The 16,514-nt window shown below is 42.3% G+C and overlaps 1 protein-coding gene across 4 annotated transcripts in view; it reads left to right on the plus strand.

Annotated features, from left to right (window-relative positions):
• rnf141 (ring finger protein 141) overlaps positions 1-16,514 on the plus strand; it is a 40,749-nt gene that overhangs the window by 5,415 nt on the left and 18,820 nt on the right. For 3 of the 4 annotated variants that reach the window (XM_043705691.2, XM_087996432.1, XM_043705689.2), the window contains one exon: positions 6,148-6,351. In XM_043705691.2, the coding sequence (XP_043561626.1) occupies positions 6,209-6,351 (143 nt within the window). In that variant the 5' untranslated portion in view covers positions 6,148-6,208. Of the gene's footprint in view, positions 1-1,237; positions 1,258-6,147; positions 6,352-16,514 lie in introns of those variants that run through there. The other variant, XM_043705690.2, reaches the window with a different exon arrangement.

A 16,514-nucleotide genomic window follows, 5' to 3' on the forward strand; every position in this document is an offset into this window, starting at 1 on the left:
TGTTTTCCAAGAAATAACCTGTAGTTTGTTGCAGGAAATGTGTGTCTTTAACTGAAGAAAAATCTTCATGGATTGTGCACTTCTGTTGCCAGACTTCAGGCATCAGATTATATACATTACACATTCCTGGAACATTTAGTAGGAATCTTTCTAGATTGTCAATCAAATGTAGGAGCTCTTGAGCAATGTAAAATGCCAGATTTACAATGTCTGCAACCTCTTCATTGAACTCATTCTTTATTTACTTTGTCAAATACATTTTATATTTAAATGCTTATAAACTTATGGTTTAATATTTAGAAATAACATTGTTGCATTATATAACTTTCCTAACCATATACAGTACGACGTAGTGAATATTACCAAAGGAGACATGCTGACACAACGTGGTATGTGGGGTTGAGAGTGTGGTGCAGGAAAAGCACAGCCAGTCAGGCAGCATCTGAGGAGCAGGAGAATCGACATTTTGGGCATAAGCCTGATGAAGACCAGATGCTGGTCTTCAGCATCTGCAGTCCTCACTTTCTCCTAGTTGATTTCTCCACAACATGGTATGTCACACTGTGCATAGCTGACATACTCTACACCCCAATCGAATTAAAGTCATATTCTATAAATAAACAAAAAACTGCTGTTCGTCATAGATTTTGAATATCTATGAACTGAAGTGATTGAGCAGGGTGGATAGAAGTAGAGTATTTTTAGTAGCTGAGCAGTTTAGTGTGAAGACCATGAATATGCAGTTAACTAAGAGTTTGAGAGCAGAGCACAGGAGAAACATCTTTGGAAAGGGGATGTAAAGCTGTAGAACTCATTGGGCAGTGTGGTGGCTCAGTGGTTAGCACTGCTACCTCACAGCACCAGAGTCCCGGGTTCGATTCCACCCTCGGGCAACTGTGAAGACTCCACAAAGACATTCTCCCCGTGTTTGCATAGTTTCCTCTGGGTGCTCCGATTTCCTTCCACAGTCAAAAGATGTGCAGCTTAGGTGGATTGGCCATGTTAAATTACCCATAGTGTCCTGTGATGTGCAGACTAGGTGGACTAACAATAGAAAATACCGGGTTACATGGATAGTTGTGGGAGAGGGAGTTTGGGTAGAATGGAGGGTCGATGTGGGCTCAATGTGCTAATGTTCTGCTTTCATACTGTAAGGATTCTATGGCTTCCTGCATTAGTGATTAACGTAAAAATTCTGTCAACATTTCAGATTAGTATGGAGACATGGATTCAGGAAAATGGGTTGAATGGAACCAGGTGATCAATTGATTCATTCTTTACAATTTCCATGTCTTCCTGGTGAAGGATCTACTATCTTCAGGTCTCCATCATTGAATAACATATCAGGAGCTTGCAATGAGTCATGCAAAATATAAAATCTTGCCCTTCATCATAATCATCAAAGTTCATGGTCCACATTACAGACTGCATATAATTTGTTTACAGCCAAAAAACGATAGTGGCCTCAGCACTGATCTTCCTTGCTATTTTTGGTTACAGTTCCATCAACAACTTTCTGTGGTTTAGCCAAATTTTCAATTCAACCCAGAGGTTTGTCTCCCATTCTATTCCTTCCTACCTTCTTCTATGGGCATCAGAATGAAGCCTTGCTAAAATCTTAATGTATGACATCTACAGACAATGAGGCTCTGTTACTTCCCCCAAAGAAATCTACTTCACGTAGACCAGACCTGCAAACTGGAATTGCATGGACCTCTCCTTATTCTAAAATTCACAGCTTTATATCTTGTCAACTTCTGAATACTCTGTTCTCCATTAATAAAAACTTGGGTGGTTTCTTTAAAATAGACTGTTGAAAGGTCACTGTGGATGTTGGACTTCTTTTAACAAGGCTTCTTAAAAGTCACATGGCTGACAAGAGCTGCCTATTTAGCTGTGGACCTGTTTTGAATAATGTGACTGGCTGTGTTAGTTTTGGTATCTGGAACTATTTGAGGAACTAAAACCTGTAAGGAAGGACTGTCCAGCTGATATCTCCTGTTTTTAAAAAGAACACTGTCTCTTGTTGAGGTTAGAATGAACTCTATTTGTACTTCTGAAAAAGTGATTTAAAGAATCCAAGTCAAAAAAGTCTACAGCATATCTGTCTGCCAGGACTCCAGAGACAAATGTGTTTCAGGCCACAAGTGCCAGAAGTGTCAGAGTAATGGATTTCAGAACATTTTATATTAATTTTGTCGGTAAAAATGACACTAACTGCAAGAAAGATTTTTAAAGCTCATCTATTTAGAGGTTTTTCTTCTTTTTTTCCAGAAGTGTGTGTTTCCTTATGTATTTTAGATTTTTAAAGGAATAGCCATTCATATCTTTAAAATACTGACTGTGTATGTTAGGGGAAGCATAATAGAAACATCACTGGATGAGTAATCCAGAACTCCATGCTAGTGATCAGGGGACATGGGTTTGAATCTTACCACAAATGGTGAAATTTAAAATCAATAAAAATCTGGAATTTAAAAAAAAAGTTAACCCAATGGTCACCGTGTAGCCACGGGCAATTATGGTCACTAATGTCCATTAGCAAAGAAAATCCTTACATGGTTAGGCCTATATGTGATTCTAGACCAATAGCAATGTCGTTGACTCTTTACTGCCCTTTGGGCAATGCCCACATCTCATAAATGAATTTCAAATAGATTAACCACTCTTCATTAAAAAAAATGTTGTTTTGTTAATAAAACTGTTGTTAAAGAAACCTAGTTGGTGAGGTATTAATAGACCATCTCAGTAACATGGAAATATATTTTTAGTTTATGTTGTGATCTGTTGTGTAGGAGGTCTGGAGCTCCAGTGCACTTCCTCTAGCCTCCATGATAAGCTCATAAGAAATAGTACGAGGTTAGGTCTTTGATCCCATAAGCCTGCATCACCACTTAATAGTAGCATCCTGACTTAACTTGAATTTCCTACTTTCTTGTAATCCTTGTTTTCCTCATAGACCAAAAATCTAACCAGCTCAGTGTTGAATGTATTCAATAGCCCAACTTCCAGCTTAGAGAACTCCAAAAACTAGAGACCCTCTGAAGGAAGAGTTTCTTTCTCATGTCTTTGGAGTGTGATTCCATTTTTTGAAACTATGCCTTAGTGCTAGATCCCATGGGTAAAAAAAATTCCTTGTAACCTTAGACACAGTTCCTGTTTTTGTTAGTGTAAAGTTAATGGAGAGGATGTGCGATTTACAAATTTCTATATAAGGAATGAACAAAATACTGTAAACACCCTGACTCAATGAACTTTTGTAGATTCATGGAGTCATAGAGATGTACAGCATGAAACAGACCCTTCAGTCCAACTCATCCATGCCGACCAGATACCCCAACCCAATGTAGTCCCACTGACCAGCACCCAGCCCATATCCCTCCAAACCCTTCCTATTCATATACCCATCCAGTTGCCTTTTAAATGTTGCAATTGTACTAGCCTCCACCACTTCTTCTGGCAGCGCATTCCACACATGCACCACACTCTGCATGAAAGAGTTGTTCCTTTAGGTCTCTTTTATATCTTTCCCCTCTCACCCTAAACCTATGCCCCCTAGTTCTGGACTCCCCCACCACAGGGAAAAGACCTTGTCTATTTATCCCATCCATGCCCTTCATAATTTTGTAAACCTCTAGAAGGACACCCCTTAACCTCCGAAGCTCCATGGAAAACAGCCCCAGCCTATTCAACCTCTTCCCTATAGCTCAAATCCTCCAACCCTGACAATATCCTTCTGATAGGAAGGAGACCAGAATTGCACGCAATATTTCCAAAATTGTCCAAATCAATGTTCTGCACAGCTGCAACATGATCTCCCAACTCCTGTACTCAATACTCTGACCAATAAAGGAAAGCATACCAAACACCACCTTCACTATCCTATCTACCTGCGACTCTACTTTCAAGGAGCTTTGAGTCTACACTCCAAGGTCTCTTTGATCAGTTACACTCGCTAGGACCTTACCATTAAGTGGTTAAGCCCTGCTAAGATTTGCTTTCCCAAAATGCAGCACCTTGCATTTATCTAAATTAAACTCCATCTGTCACTCCTCAGCGCATTGGCCCATTCGATCAAGATCCCCTTGTAACCATGGTAACCTGGATATCTGGTCGGCATGGACGAGTTGGACCGAAGGGTCTGTTGTGTGCTGTACATCTCCACTACACCTCCAATTTTGGTGTCATCTGCAAAGTTACTAACTATACCTCTCGTGCTCACATCCAAATCATTTATATAAATGACGAAAAGTCATGGACCCAGCACCGATCCTTGTAGCACTCAACTGGTCACAGGCCTCCAATCTGAAAAACAACTCTCCACCACCACCCTCTGTCTTCTACCTTTCAGCCAGTTCTGTATCCAAATGGCTAGTTCTCCCTGTATTCCATGAGATCTAACCTTGCTAACCAGTCAAAATGAGGTTATTTGGTCATTCAACTGATTTGCTAAGTATGGAACCTTGCTATGCACAGATTTGGACAGATAGGACCGCTGATGCAACAAATACCAATTTTTCAGGATTTTAGAACATGCAGAATGACCAGGTATTATCGCAAAATTGGAGGTAAAAACAATGACTGCAGATGCTGGAAACCAGATTCTGGATTAGTGGTGCTGGAAGAGCACACAGTTCAGGCAGCATCCAAGGAGCAGCAAAATTGACGTTTCGGGCAAAAGCCCTTCATCAGGAATAAAGGCAGAGAGCCTGAAGCGTGGAGAGATAAGCTAGAGGAGGGTGGGGGTGGGGAGAAAGTAGCATAAAGTACAATAGGTGAGTGGGGGAGGAGATGAAGGTGATAGGTCAGGGAGGAGAGGGTGGAATGGATAGGTGGAAAAGGAGCTAGGCAGGTAGGACAAGTCATGGGAACAGTGCTGAGCTGGAAGTTTGGAACTAGGGTGAGGTGGGGGAAGGGGAAATGAAACTGTTGAAGTCCACATTGATGCCCTGAGGTTGAAGTGTTCCGAGGCAGAAGATGAGGCGTTCTTCCTCCAGGTGACTGGTGGTGAGGGAGCAGCGGTGAAGGAGGCCCAGGATCTCCATGTCCTTGGCAGAGTGGGAGGGGGAGTTGAAATGTTGGGCCATGGGGCGGTGTGGTTGATTGGTGCGGGTGTCCCGGAGATGTTCCCTAAAGCGCTCTGCTCGGAGGCGCCCAGTCTCCCCAATGTAGAGGAGACTGCATCGGGAGCAACAGATACAATAAATGATATTAGTGGATGTGCAGGTAAAACTTTGGATGTGGAAGGCTCCTTTAGGCCTTGGATAGAGGTGAGGGAGGAGGTGTGGGCGCAGGTTTTACAGTTCCTGCGGTGGCAGGAGAAGATGCCAGGATGGGAGGGGGGGTTGTAGGGGGGCGTGGACCTGACCAGGTAGTCACAGAGGGAACGGTCTTTGCGGAAGGCGGAAAGGGGTGGGGAGGGAAATATATCCCTGGTAGTAGGGTCTTTTTGGAGGTGGCAGAAATGTTGGCGGATGTTTTGGTTTATGCGAAGGTTGGTAGGGTGGAAGGTGAGCACCAGGGGCGTTCTGTCCTTGTTAAGGTTGGAGGGGTGGGGTCTGAGGGCGGAGCTGCGGGATGTGGACGAGATGTGTTGGAGGGCATCTTTAACCATGTGGGAAGGGAAATTGCGGTCTCTAAAGAAGGAGGCCATCTGGTGTGTCCTGTGGTGGAACTGGTCCTCCTGGGAGCAGATACGGCGGAGGCGGAGGATTTTATCTCAAAATTGTTGTGTGCTGAGGAAGGCCATTTGGTCTATTGTGTTTTCACTAGCACTCCGAATGAGCAGTATAACAGTGACATTCTTTTTTCCATAATCCTGAACATTCTTTCTATCGAAATAATCATCTAATATCCTTTCGAATGCGATGATTGAAACTACTTCCACTGCATTTCCGAGCAGTGCGTTCCAGACCCAAGCCATGCTCTGCATAAAAATGGTCCTTTTCCTTTCATATTTGCTACTTTTGCAAATCAATTTGTGTCTGTGCCCTCTTTGTTTCATACTGAATGCAGGGAAAGCCAGAATCGCAATACATTATGTATATTGCTTGTACTGTTTTGAAACAATTTAATTTGTCCTTGCTAACAGTTCACTGAAGATGTTGACCAAATCTTCTGATGTGTTCCTTTCTTTAAATCAAACAGGAGCTTTACACATGACCCAAATCTAGAGCCTGTGGGGATACCACCCATTATTTGCCCAGTAATGGGTCAACATATTTCAAACCAAACTCCAGCAGTCTTTAACAAATTGCCGGATCGAATGATGAAACATGCTGCCCTGGTGAGAGAAAGTGGCTTCCTGACATATGAGGAGTTTCTCGCCAGAGTGGCAGAACTTAACGAGATGTGAGTTTTGTACGTTTGTGAAATGTCGCAAAATGATAGCAGACTTGTGAACACATTTTATAATATGATGTTGCTGAATTTGAGAGTACCAAACTCCTCTTGCTTACAAAGTACTTGAATTGTAATTTTAAGCTTTTTTTTGTTTCACTTACTTGATTGTGGCTTTTTGTGTGGCTCTTGACCCGAGTCAGGAAGTAAATCATTTCTCAGTAGAGAATCAATTAGCACAAAATGTGGCCACTTGTATTCTGTTTTCCATTGTCCCTCCATGTTTATACCATTATTTTCAACTGCTGTGCAAAGCAATTATGTTATTGCCTGATATCAAATTGTTTGCACCCCCTGCAATTCTTCCTCCAAACAGCAACTGTTTGGGCATTTGCAGATGTTGGAAGTGCTCCTAGGAATGATGGGAAATATTAGCATAATAACTAATGTCCCAGGGCAAGTACTCCAATTTTGTGCTTTTGATTGCATGTTTGCTGCATCAGGAGCAAATATTAAAACTCAGGCAGGTTGTGCCTGATTTCCCACATGTTTAAATTGTGTGGTCAGAAGGCTGGATATGCTCTGGATTTGTTTGATATGTGCTTCCTCGTGTGAATTTCCTTGTTAAGAGTTTGAAGTTGAAACATGACCTGCATGTTTTCTCATCCAAATTTTAGAATATTTTGTTATTATTCTGCTGCTCTGCTCTGGAAATTATTATTCTTGTAAGCTGAGATCAGCCAAAAAAAAATCCTTTGAACATTTTATGTTGAGGATTTATTTTATTACCTACACATTGCCTTGATGTGACAACGTAGTCACACTTGATTATAAAATATTAACTCATACCAATATTTAATCTCTACTTTTGTAACTCCACATTCATTTCCCCTTTGAGTGCATTGAGATAGTTTTCCGCATGGTGCAATATGAATGCAAGCTGTTCTCAGTGATTTAACGGGTGTGTTACATATGTTCTGTGCTCTTCTTTCTATTTAAAATGGGAAATCCCTTGCAAAGATATTAGCCACTGGAACATATTCTCAGATTCTCCACTAATGAGGCTCCTGAGCTCACCATAAACCTGCATCTCATTACAGACACCACAAGGCAAAATAAAAGCAGGCTAGTTGCCGACTGGTCTTTGTTGCAGAAGGACTGACTTGCACTTCACTTAATTTCCCGTATTGGTATTTACTTCTATGAAAGTATTGTTGTTATTCACATTCTTTTTTTCTTTATCATTAGCACCAGCTGCAGTATGTGCTTTCCTCACCTTACAGTAGATTCCCATTCTTTTCATGTGAGGCATTTACATTTTTTTCTCTCACTCCAAGACCAGTGAAGAAATTCCAGAAAGATGGGGTTCACTGCAGCATTAAACTTACTTTTACCATTTTCAAATTTTAAACTTATCATTGCAAAAATGACTAGTTAATAAAATAACCATTTAAAAGGTTAAGTAATAAAGTAATTTATTAAGTAAGAAAACGTTTTTGCCTTTTCCCTTAAGAAAAAGAACAAGTAGACAGACGAGGCCCCAATCAGTGTAGCAGGTGTGTACTGTGGTTGAGCTCTAGCTTTAGGCTTAATTAACACTGGTGGTGCATTTGGCAGAATTTGTATAACGTTGGACGTTGAAAACAACTTTAGCTTGGGTTTCCTCATTCTGTCAGCTTGCTTTGTGGATAGGATAGGACAACCCAAAATAAATTTTATTCTCATTATTTTCAATTGTGATATCCCAGTGCATTTAAAACGCCCTGTGACTTGTGTTTCGATGCTAAGGACAGGGGAATGTCAAATCTGTCTGACTTCATTTGTTTGAGGCTTTGCTTATTTCAATTCCCTGTCTCTTTGGCCAAATATTTACTGGCAGCCAGATGATCAAAATTTTGGTGTTTAGAGGCCAACCGCCAGTGCCAAGTCAGAGAAGAAAATGTTTTAACAGGTGGACGATGGGATGGGGCACCTTTCCTCTGACACCTCCCTCCCCTTCCTGGACCTCTCCATCACCATTAATGACGACCGACTTGACACCGACATTTTTTACAAACCCACCAACTCCCACAGTTACCTGCATTACACCTCTTTCCACCCTACCTCCTGCAAAAATGCCATCCCATATTCCCAATTCCTCCACCTCTGCCGTATCTGCTCCCAGGAGGACCAGTTTCACCACAGAACACACCAGATGGCCTCCTTCTTTAGAGACCGCAATTTCTCTTCCCACGTGGTTAAAGATGCCCTCCAACGCATCGCGTCCACATCCCGCACCTCCGCCCTCAGACCACACCCCTCCAACTGTAACAAGGACAGAACGCCCCTGGTGCTCACCTTCCACCCTACTAATCTTTGCATAAACCAAATCATCTGCCGACATTTCTGCCACCTCCAAACAGACCCCACCACCAGGGACATATTTCCCTCCCCACCCCTTTCCGCCTTCCGCAAAGACCGTTCCCTCCGTGACTACCTGGTCAGGTCCACGCCCCCCTACACATCCTGCCACTTTCCCCTGCCACCGCAGGAACTGTAAAACCTGCGCCCACACCTCCTCCCTCACCTCTATCCAAGGCCCTAAAGGAGCCTTCCACATCCATCAAAGTTTTACCTGCACATCCACCAATGTCATTTATTGTATCTGTTGCTCCCGATGCAGTCTCCTCTACATTGGGGAGACTGGATGCCTCCTAGCAGAGCGCTCCGTGGCCCAACATTTCAACTCCCCCTCCCACTCTGCCGAGGACATGGAGGTCCTGGGTCTCCTTCACCGCCGCTCCCTCACCACCAGACGCCTGGAGGAAGAACGCCTCATCTTCCGCCTCGGAACACTTCAACCCCAGGGCATCAATGTGGACTTCAACAGTTTCCTCATTTCCCCTTCCCCCACCTCACCCCAGTTCCAAACTTCCAGCTCATCACTGTCCCATGACTTGTCCTACCTGCCTATCTTCTTTTCCACCTATCCAGTCACCCCTCCACACCCCCAACCTATCACCTTCATCCCTTCCCCCACTCACCTATTGTACTCTATGCTACTTTCTCCCCACCCCCACCCTCTCCTCACTTATCTCTCCACCCTTCAGGCTCTCTGAAGGGCTTTTGCCCAAAACGTCAATTTTACTGGTCCTCGGATGCTGCCTGAACTGTTGTGCTTTTCCAGCACCACTCTGGTTTCCAGCATTTGCAGTCATTGTTTTTACCTGGGGCATCTTTCCTGCCAGATGAACTCCAGACCTCTTTTGTGGGGGACAGAAAACCACTCCTGCTTTATCTAACCTTCAGAGTTGCCTCCGTGGTTCTCCTCCACTTCCCTACCAGGTGGTGGGTGCGGAATTTCCACACTAGATGCTCAACCGGTACCAACGAGACATCAAAATCACAAGAACAAATTGTATAGTAAATCCAACATGGTGGCGCTGCGTCCATGTTTGTGGCCTGGGCTTGTCCACTTCCATCTGCTTTATTTCTTTCTTTCTTTCTTTTACTCTTGCTCTTTTTTTTTTCTCTTTGGAGCCCTATTAGAGTCATAGAGATGTACAACATGGAAGCAGACCCTTTGGTCCAACTCATCCATGCTGACCAGTTAACTTAACCTAATCTATACTCCCATTTGCCATTAGTTGGCCCATATCCTCTAAACCCTTCCTATTCATATACCCATCCAGATGCCATTTAAATGCTGTGTTTGTACTAGCCTCTACCACTTCCTCTGGCAGCACATTCCATACATGCGCACCCCCTTCTGCGTGAAAAGGTTGCTCCTTAGAGCCCTTTTGTATATTTTTTCTCCTCTCACCCTAAACCTATGCCGTCTAGTTCTGGACTGCCCCACCTCAGGGAAAATACCTTGTCTGTTTATCCTATCCATGCCCCTTGTGATTTTATAAATCTCTGTCAGGTCACCCCTCAGCTTCCGACAATCCAGGGAAAACAGCCCCAGCCTATTCAGCCTCTCCCTGTAGCTCAAATCCTCCAACCCTGGCAGCATCCTTGTAAATCTTTTCTGAACCCTTTCAAGTTTCACAACATCTTTCTGATAGAAAGGAGACCAGAATTGCACGCAATATTCCAACAGTAGCCTAACCAATGTCCTGTAAAGCTGTAACATGACCTCTAACTCCTATACTCAATGCTCTGACCAATAAAGGAAAGCATACCAAATGCCGCCTTCACTATCCTATCCACCTGAGACTCTACTTTTCAAGGAGCTATGAACCTGCACTCCAAGGTCTCTTTGTTCAGTAACACTCCCCAGGACTTGTACATTTAACGGTAAAGTGCTGTTCTGATTTGCTTTCCCAAAATGTAGCACCTCGCATTTATCTAAATTTAAACTCCATCTCACATTCCTCGTCTATTAGCCCATCTGATCAAGATCCCGTTGTAATTTGAGGTGCCATTCTTCGTTGTCCTATACACCTCCAATTTTGGTGTCATCTGCAAACTTACTAATTATACCTCCTATGTTCACGTCCAAATCATTTATATAAATGACAAAAAGTAGAGGACCCAGTATCGATCCTTGTGGCACTCCACTGGTGACAGGCCTCCAGTCTGAAAAACAACCCTCCACCACCACCCTGTGTCATCTATCTTCGAACCAGTTCTATTTCCTACTGGCTAGTTCTCCCTGTATTCCACGAGATCTAACCTTGCTAACCAATCTCCCATGAGGAACATGTTGAACACCTTACTGAATGAAGTCCATATAGATCATGTCTACCGTTTTGCCCTGATCAATCCTCTTTGTTACTTCTTCAAAAAACTCAATTAAGTTCATGAGACTCAGCATCTTTGAGAGTGGGTCCAGTCTCCTGAGCATGTGTGGTAGTGGTGACAGGAATTGGCTCCTTGGGGATAGCAAGCCTAGCACAGAGGAGAGTGAGCCTTCCGGGAACTCCTTCCGAGAATGACAGCAGCGAGTGTGGGCCCAGTGGCAAGAGATGGTGCTGGAGCATGATGACTTTGACATTGATGGCCCCAGCACAGGATTCCAGGCATCAATGGCAGGGTCGCCTGTGCGGTTGGCAGAAAAGGCAGCATCCAAAACCACAGGAAAATTAGAGATCACCCTTTTAGAGAAGACGTAAGAATTTTTTCCTGAGGATTGTAGGCCTTTAGAACTCTGCCTCAGTGGTTGTCAGAAATGGGGTCATTGAATATTTTTAAGACAGAGGTAGACAGACTCTGTCAGTCAGCTACGGCAATGCAGTAGGCCAGAATCAGTACTCTTGGTGGATCAACGGGAGCAGCGGCTGCATAGGCAGCGATGTGGTAGGTCCAGTGTGGTGCTCCTGGATGAGCGGAAGCAGCAACGGATACCCCGGAGCTGAACTCCTGAAATGGACTGTAATGTGGGGGCTTTGGTGGGCACAAAGACCCCAGTCCTTTCCTAATTTTGAACAGAATGCAAGAAGTTATCTTGATATCTTTCTACACTCAAATTAGCGCCAGTGTGTTGTGACATATTATATTTTTCACTATTTCTTTGTTAAATACAGTGCAAGTCACAATAAATCATTCAGTTTAATAAGTCATTCAATTCAAAAGCAATGCAGGTGGTCAGGAGCAACATTGGCCCACAAGACTGAGAATGGCAATATTGCCAATGACTATGGGGAAATGGATGTCATGTTGAATAATTACTGTGCCTCAGTATTTAATAATAGAAAGGGAGGATAGCTTTCCACAAGTCCCAAGGAAATTACTAGTGGATTGGGAACAGGGACTGCATAAAATTAATGTAAAATAAATATCGGTAATGCAGAAATTAGAGCGACAAATCTCTGGGACCTGACTGTTTTCAACCAAGGTAGTTAAAGAAAGTAGAGGAGCACAGTGTAGAAACCTTTTGAGGTCCTGAGATACAGGAGTTGATCCTGTAGATTGGAAAATTGCAATTCACTTCACTTTTTAAGGGTGAAAGAGAAAGGCCAGGGAATTACAGACCAGTTAACCCAATATCTGTGTTGGGGAAATTGTTAGGAGTCTAAAATCAAGGATGGGATAACTAAACACCTTGAATATTTTCAGTTAATCAGGGAGAGCTAGCATGGCTTCCTGACTGGTAGGTCATGCTTGACAAACCTCATTGAAGGCTTGGCAAAGGTAGCTTAAAGTAGTGGACAAGGAATGTTTATGGATATTGTTTTTCTGGACTTCCAGAAGGCAAAGTTATGTTGCACATAAGAGACTATTGATATGTAATATTGGGTTACAGTGGGTGAAAATGAGTGACCTGGATGGGAAATTGGCTGAGTGGCAGGCAACAAAAAGCAGGGCTAATGGGAGGTACTCAAATTGGCAGGATGTGACCAGTGGTGTCTTGTAAGAATCTGTTTTGGGGCCTCAATTATTTACCTTATTTATAAATGACTTGGATAATGGCATGGGAAGTCATATATCCAGATTTGCTGATGACCCAAAATTCGGCATAATTGTAGACAGTGCAGATGATAAGATAAAATCACAGAGATATTGTTGGTCTAAGTGAATGGGCAAAACTATAGCAGATATAGTTCAATGTAAGCACTTTGAGATTATCCATTTTGGACTCAAAATATAGATGGTATGAAGTTAAATAGAGTGGATGTAAAAATAGACTTGGGGGTTCAGGTGCATAGATCGTTAAACAGCTGAGAAAAAAATCAAGAAAACCACTGCAATGCTGTCCTTTACACCTAGAGGACTTGAGTACAAGATGCACAAACCATACTGCAGTTCTCCAAAACGTTATTAAACCCTCCCACTTGGAATACTGTGAGCAGATCTGGGCACCACACCTTCAGAAGGATATATTGACCTTGGCGGGAGTTTAACATAGATTTACAAGAAAGGTATTTGGACTTTAGGCGTTAAGTCAGAGTTAGGAGTTAAGGAGAGATTATACAAATTATGACTGTGTTTTCTTTAGGAATTGGAAGGTTAAGGAGTGATCTGATCAAAGTCTTCAAGATAATAACAGAAAAAGTCAGGATAAATAAGACACACGGTGGTAGCTGTATGGAGTGCTCTTCCACAAACAGCAGTGAACAGTGGATCAGTTGTTAATTTTAAATCTGTGATAAATATACATACATTTTTAGTTAAGCAAAGGTATTAAGGGATATGGGCCAAAGGCAGGCATTTGGAGTTAGGCCACAGATCAGCCATGATCTCATTGAATGGTGGAACAGGCTTGAGGGGCTAGATGGCCTACTCCAATCTGTCAAACAGGGTCCCATTACATATGAAATACAAGTAGAAGTAGATAATTTAGCTGCTCGTGTCTGTTCTGCCATTTAATAAGGTTTTGGCTAATCTGTGTTTCTGATTTTGTATTCCCATTCTGTTGTATTACCCCCCTCCACCCCACCTTCACGTTTGATTCCCTTCACCACCAAGAACCTGTCTACCTCTCTGTTTAAAAATATTGAATTTCTGGCAACTATTGAGGCAGAGTTCCAAAGCCTTACAATCCTCAAAAAAATTCTTACCTTTTCCCTAAAAGGGTGATCTCTAATTTTCCTGTGGTTTTGGAATCACTTATAAGAGAAAACATCCTTTCCACATCCACTTGTCACGACTATTCAGGATCTCCATACACTTGAATCAAGACACCCCTCACTCTTCTGAACTCCAGTGGAAACAAGCTTGGCCTGTTCAACATATTCTCATAAGACCTACTGCTCATTCCAAACTATTTCCAATGCATGTACATCCTTCCTTAAATAAAGAGACCAGAACTGCACACAATAGTCATGATGTGGTCTCATCAGTGCTTTGTATAAATGAAGTTAAAAATCACACAATACCAGATTATAGTCCAACAGATTTATGGGAAGTAGAAGTTTTCAGAGCCCTGTTCCTTTTGTCAGGTAGTTAGTGGGGCAGAATCATAGGTCACATAATTGATAGTAAAAAATCAAATTGTCATGATGCAATGTATTGAATAAACCTAGAGTGCTATTAAGTCTTTAATCACTTAGAATGGGGTTGTAGGTTTTGATTCTGGGATTTATATGTTAATGAACTTTTTTCAAATCTCATTCAAGGGATAACTTAAGCCTTTATTAAAAAAAAGAGTGACATCTCAGCTCAAAAAATGCATTAAAAGTGTGAGGTTAAAGTTTGTCTTTTTCCCACCCTTGGGTCACACTGATTCTATTTCCAAAGAAGGAATTGAAAAAAATGTCACATGGACTGACTGCCTACAAATTGTGTGCTTGAAAATTATATCATCCCTTTTTGGGCAGTGGGGTTTGCGAAGACCTCGAGAGTGGGTGGAGAGGCCATTGCTACCTCTGAGCTTGCAACCCCAAAATTTCCCGATCCCAATTTGGGAAGTCCTGCCCTAGTAGCGCCTGGAGACTGTTCAGCCCGAGCTTCATTTAGTTTGCTCACTACCATTTCCCTAGGGATTTCTCTAATTTCTCTCCTTTCCACTTTTTAAAAAATATTCTCTGTAGAAAAGATGGAAGCAAAATGTTTGTTCATTTCATCCATCACTAGTGGTATTATCACTCGACTGTTAATCCAAGGACCTAGGTTTGAATCTTGCCATGGCAGAATGTGCATGTTGGATTCCAGATTTGAATTCTGAATCTACAGTTTTTGGGGAAAACCCCATCCGGTTCACCAATGTCCTTTAGGGAAAGAAACTGCCATTCTTACCTGGCCTGGTCTCTGACTCCAGACCCCATTATGGTTGACTCTTACCTGCACTCTGAGCATTTATGAATGGGTGATAAATCCTGGCCTAGCTGACAATGCAAATATCCCATGAGTGAACAAAAGCATATACTATTAATGACCGTTCTTGCTCTGTAGAGAACAAAACATTCTCACTTTAAGTCCCTGTCCCTATCCATTTTATTTCTAGCCAGTTTCCTCTCATACTGTTATTTCCTTCTCCTGATTAATCTTTTATCATTTCCTGCCATTCTTTAAATTGTGACTATTCATATAACCTGCCACTTGTCATTGCGCAGTTATGTGTTTTTTTTTCCTTACATTTGATGTTTTCCCTAATTTTAGTTTCCATAGATGTTGGGTTCTTCCTTTAGAATTTTTCTTAATGGTAGGACTATACCTATTCTGAAATATCTCTATAATTTTCTGTGACCACATCTCTCTTGCTCTATGCTCCAACCTAATTCGCCTAATTATGCTTTTATTCCTGCATAATTGCCCTTATTTGAATTTAAATGCTTGTCATAAGATTGCCAGTAACCTGACGTCAGAACATCTGACTGCTCTTATCAGGATTAGATTGAGCATTGCGATGGTCTGGTCTTTCATGCTGAAATCTGAGCTTATTTCACATTTAGAGTTCTTTACAATTGTTGTTTTACTTCAAGCAATACAGCATTACTTAGAGTGCTCTGTTATAGAATCATAGAGATGTACAGCACAGAAACAGACCCTTTGTCCAACTTGTCCATGCCGACCTAATATCCCAACTCAATCTAGTCCCACCTCCCAGCACCCAGCCCATATCCCTCTGAACCTTTCCTAATTATATACCCATCCAGATGCCTTTTAAATGTTGCAATTGTACCAGCCTCCACCACTTCCTCTGGCAGCTCATTCCATACACGTATCACCCTCTGCATGAAAACGTTGCCCCTTCAGTATCTTGTATACCTTTCCCCTCTCACCCTAAACCTATGCCCTCTATTTCTGGACTCTCCCATGCCAGGGAAGAAACTTTGTCTATTTATCCTATCCATGTCCATCATGATTTTATAAACTTCAATAAGGTCACCCACCAGCCTCTGACGCTCCAGGGAAAACAGCCCAAACCTATTCAACCTCTCCCTATAGCTCATATCCTATTCTTCAAAAATATTAAGTGCCTTGAAGCTAAAACGAGGTAGATCTAATAGCAGTGGTCATTCCATATTAAGGTCTTTGCACAACTGAGTAGTGCTCAGCTGGAAGTGTGTTCTTTCTTGTGATGCCCTCCACTGACGTCGGTTAGGCTAATGCATGAAGAGTGGCCATTTGGGCAAGGCCCTTAGGGTGCTGGCACCCTTTACACCACCCAAATGAAAGGACAGGAGAAAAGAAAACTGATCAAACCTGATGATGAATGATCTTATAATAAAAACTTGAAATTATTTGCTGAATGAATAATTGCACGTTTCTGTTCAATGTTTCAATCTATCTGCATTGAGTCTTGTACTACT

Source organism: Chiloscyllium plagiosum, unplaced genomic scaffold (assembly GCF_037043375.1).
Source record: "Chiloscyllium plagiosum isolate Xiang-an unplaced genomic scaffold, Cpla_swu_hap1 HiC_scaffold_18, whole genome shotgun sequence".
Classification (NCBI taxonomy): Eukaryota; Metazoa; Chordata; class Chondrichthyes; order Orectolobiformes; family Hemiscylliidae; genus Chiloscyllium; species Chiloscyllium plagiosum.